The sequence below is a fragment of the Arachis ipaensis genome, chromosome B06 (assembly GCF_000816755.2).
Source record: "Arachis ipaensis cultivar K30076 chromosome B06, Araip1.1, whole genome shotgun sequence".
NCBI lineage: Eukaryota > Viridiplantae > Streptophyta > Magnoliopsida > Fabales > Fabaceae > Arachis > Arachis ipaensis.
Genome location: NC_029790.2, coordinates 93511085 through 93515924, shown reverse-complemented (window position 1 = coordinate 93515924; position 4840 = coordinate 93511085). Strand labels below are relative to the sequence as shown.

Genomic DNA, 4840 nt, shown 5'->3' with positions numbered 1-4840 from the left:
GAGGGAAACCTACTTCTCTTTGCAAGTACCAGTTTTCTAAAAGTGCATCAAAGACCCTTTAATAAGACAAAATTCGAGAAAATATGAAGACATAAATAAAGACTTTGAAAATAAATTAACTGAAATTGAAATGGATTCCATTGAATTGAAAGAAAAATAGTAAAATGCCTCCGATCGAATCGAAGGACTTCTGTAACAGAAAATAAAGGTTTCGAAACATAAAACTGAACAAGTAAAGTAAATGTTACTTGAAAGATAAACTTGAAAGAAAAGTGAAGTTTGCAGAGAATGTAAATGAAAAGTTAAACAAGTGGAAGGAACCCTACAGAAAATTGACTCGAAGCAGACTCAGAAAGCCATTGGGATGTGAGTGTACGTGAGTAATTTCTGAAGCAAAGTTCCAACCCCTGTATCTTTGAGCCTTTTTCTATTTTGTAGCCAGCTCCTAGCCAATCGAATCAAAGTGTAACCTCCACGTGCATGAAAATATGTGTAACCGTTCCCGCTTCTTTGGTTTAATCATGTAACGTCTGAAGATCATCCTAAAACCTCGAAGTCTTTTATCTACTTCATCAATCAATTTATCGACCCGTTACGCTAATTGGGCTTTCACTCGATATTCCCAATCACAAAAACCTTCTCGATGTAAACTTCTTTCTGAGGACTCACTTACTAATCCTTGAATAACTCTCTTCTTCGAAATTAATTATTTTCAACTAACACAAATATATTGCAATGAAATTTGAAATTATTCAATAAAAAATTACCTTTCCATGGTGCTATCATTGTGATCATCGACTCATTTATTTCTTCTGATAAATCTACCGTTTTAGTTTTAGGAAGCAACACCTCCATGTTTGGCTTGTTGGGCAATCTTATCGTCGTAACTCTACTAGGGGACAACACAATGTTCGTCCCATTGGGGACACCATCATCGTAGTGTCCGTACATGGAATCAACATACTCGTTTCACTTGGTAACTCCGTTGTCTCTATAACTACCATTTTTTTTGGTTCAGTGACACTATCGTCTTCAATGTTTGTATGGTTCTCTTCATTATTTTTTACTCAATATAAATTTTATGGTTCTACGCATTCAGTTTGGCAGAAATTCAACTTTGCGCGCAAAAGTGGCGCGTTTTTCTCTTTTTAATTTTTTAGTAGTTGATATTTTGATTCTATTTTGATGTATTTATTTAATTGAGATTTTTTTATAAAAATTAACAAAATCTAAGTTTTAATGTATTTATTTTATATTTATTAACATAAAAAATTTGAAAAAATGCATATTAATAATAATCTTAATACATGTCAACTAAAAAAAATTAACAGTTTTAAGAATCGGATTAAATTGACTAGTTTGACCAAATTAACTAAAAATGCATTACCAAGTTAATTTCATTATCAAATATAATTAATAAATAAAAAATTATTTCTACATAAATCACTTAAGAAAAAAAAAATTTTCTTTTTAGAACCTCCTCCAATCAAGTTCGTTGTAGAATGGAACATAGGAAGGATACACCTGTGGGCTGGCAATAGGCCGAATGGCCAATAGCATCGATCGAGGAAGGTCTAGTTTGGTGATTCTGAGGTTTCGACTTTGAAGTCAACCTGTTTGTTTGGTTCTCGCTACTTATCTCTGTGAGCTGAGCCGCTCCCCCTGCCCCTATCCTGTTTCAACCTCACACTCACTCACACTCACACTCACACTCTCACTCTTAAGTCACACTCAGTGATGGCTTCATCCGCTGTCTCTGCTTCCGCTGCTCTCATATCCTCAAACCCTAAAACCCTTTTCTCTCCCAAATTCTCTTCTTCTTCTTTCTTCATCCCCACTCTTCCCGCTGCACCACTTTCACCGTCAAGGCATCTGTAAGATTTCTCAACTATTCATTTCTCTACGGAGTTTACGCATTTCGCGATTATTTTTCCTTGTCGTGTCATGCTCTTTTGATTATATCTGTTTCTTGCTTTCTGTTTCTGAGTGTATTGTTTCTGTGGGCAATGAGGTATTGGTTTAGATTGAATTGTCTTGTTAGGGGCCTTTTCACAAGCCTCACTCACATCCTGAATTATCTGCGGATTTCAGTGTCAAATTCAACATGAACTGCATTCATGATGGCTGAATTTATCTTTGCTGCATTTTTTGAGCTTATTAACTAGTCAAAAATTGACATTGATTATAGTTGTTGCTGTTGCACTCAATTGCAAACTGATTTTAATAACTCACTGCAACTTGAATGCTTTCAAATGACATATGTAAAACTACAGTAAAAGGTTACTTATGTCCACCAAGTACTCTAATATATAGAATATCTTGTTCATGTGGGTGACTGCATTGATTATTGTAGGTCTGTTGATGGTTGAGTTTATCTTTGCTGCATTTTTCGAGCATATTTGTTGATATATAGTTGCTGCACTCAGTTTCAAAATGTTTGTAATACTAAAGTACATTCCGATCTGCTGTACTACAAATATGTGCCAATACATGTACCACCAATATATTTATGACATTTGGATTAATGGATGAATTAATTTTAATTCTTTTTAACCTACATTAACAAAATTGATACATGTTCCGTGGTTTAATTGGAGGGAGAAGGAGACAACAAGTTGGGACAGCAGATCTGAATCCCAATTTGAATGCTTAAATACTTTAAGATAATATGCATGGTCTTGATTCTTCCACCCCTGTGGTTATGAGCATCAAGGATGGTATTGTGTAGTCTGCCTATAATCTGTGTGAGGGTCTTCGTCTTCTTCGCTAACTGTACTAACTTAAATGATAAAAGTATAAAATGGAAAGCCCTTCTTGGCCTTATTTTCCTCCGTCTGCTTGATGCGAGAAGTTAATGTACTCCCTTTTTTGCCCTTTCTTTCTGTAGAGTGAGCTTCCATTAGTTGGGAATACAGCACCTGATTTTGAAGCAGAGGCTGTTTTTGATCAGGAATTCATCAAGGTATATTTCTGCCAGCGTAAGCAAATATTACCAGAATGCCAGCCAGTGAAGTCTTTTTCTTTCTTTCATTATTAATGTATTATTTATGCCTTTTCAGGTTAAACTATCTGAATACATTGGAAAGAAATATGTCATCCTCTTTTTCTACCCATTGGACTTCACTTTTGTTTGTCCTACAGGTTAGCTAACATCTTGGTAAAACTATAGTGAGATAAATATAGTTGCAGCTTTTAAATCATTATTATTATCCTAACATATAAAATCTATTGTGTTTATACAGAAATCACTGCTTTCAGTGACCGGCATGGAGAATTTGAGGAACTAAATACAGAGATATTGGGTGTTTCAGTTGACAGTGTGGTGAGTTGGCCCATTTACAGTTTTTCGCATAGTTTAATTTTTCAGAAAACTGATGGTTGAAAGTTTTTACCATGGTTGATCAAACCATATTTACACCTGTCTCTGAATTACTGGATAAAATACATGGAAGAGTATGGTTAGTGGAAATTATTTCATAAATAAATGAAAAGGCAAAATACCTGGAACGGCAGCAATGTCTTACTAACTTGGATGATAATTGGAATGTGTTGTTCTTGATCTTCAACTGTATTGAGTTTCAAAAGATTCATAAAGCATGTGTCTTTTCCAGACTGGCACATAATATTGTCTCCTCTACATGCTTCCTTGAACATGAATATTCTGCCATAATTTACCACATTTTTTGTGTTCACTCACAATCATCGTTTTATGGACTATCCAAAAGACCAAAATGCACTCTGAATTTTTCCTCTTCTTGATTTGTGGTGCAATTGATATTTTTGTAGTTCTCGCACCTTGCTTGGGTTCAAACAGATAGAAAGTCTGGAGGGCTTGGGGATTTGAAGTATCCTTTGATTTCAGACGTAACCAAATCCATATCAAAATCTTATGGTGTTCTCATTCCTGATCAGGTATGTTTGATGTCATGAATTAAACTATGTTTATTCCATTTCCACCACAACTCCAGTCCCTTTTTGTTTTAGTGCTTTAGTTTCAACGATCTCTGGATTGAAATGTAAAGTGCTATCTAGTTATTACCTAGTATCAAATGGCAAAATGTTGGCTGTGAAACTTCTGCTTTCCATCCACTTTTATTGGGCATGTCTCGAAACAATGATCCTAAATGTCTCGGTTGATTTAGGGGATTGCATTGAGAGGCCTGTTCATTATTGACAAGGAAGGTGTTATCCAGCATTCTACTATTAACAACCTAGCAATCGGTAGAAGTGTTGATGAGACAAAGAGAACACTGCAGGTGATTATTCACTTTCTAGACGTCATTAACATTCAGCAACTCTTAATTGCTTTTTTGTTGTTTATCCTTTTCCTTAATTTTCCTTGTTACACTCCACAATTTTCTTGCCTCCATTTATGTGCATTGGTCTTGCAGGCCTTACAGTATGTGCAGGAGAACCCAGATGAAGTTTGCCCTGCTGGGTGGAAACCTGGTGAGAAGTCCATGAAACCAGACCCTGGTTTAAAAGGATTTTTTATTGTGTAATGTGAGAATGCTTTTAAATTTTGAGCGCAGGTTTTCTCATAAATTCATACCTGGATTTGGATTTACTATGTATTATGTATTAATTAAATTTACACTTCGGATTATGCCATCTTTATATCATGATTGTCCATGAATAAAGAACATGAAGCTCTAAATGCCAATATTAACGTGATTAAATTGAGGTTCTGAAAATCGAATGAGTTATCAAACTGGTAAAATTATAAATTCAAATGTTTAAAAATTCAAGAAAATTGACCCAAGAGATTTAAAAGAGGTCAAATTACATATATCTGAAGGAGTCTCTTTCAATTACACTGACTATGGTTTGGTAAGAGATG

At 34.9% G+C, this 4840-nt stretch overlaps 1 protein-coding gene across 1 annotated transcript; it reads left to right on the top strand.

Moving 5' to 3' along the window:
• On the top strand, positions 1797–4617 carry LOC107647066 (2-Cys peroxiredoxin BAS1, chloroplastic; the record flags this gene model as incomplete). Its single annotated transcript, XM_016351191.2, has 7 exons — positions 1797–1874; positions 2888–2962; positions 3060–3141; positions 3243–3322; positions 3787–3912; positions 4143–4256; positions 4392–4617. Coding segments are annotated over 7 exons (666 nt in total), but the record flags the coding sequence as incomplete, so codon positions are not given.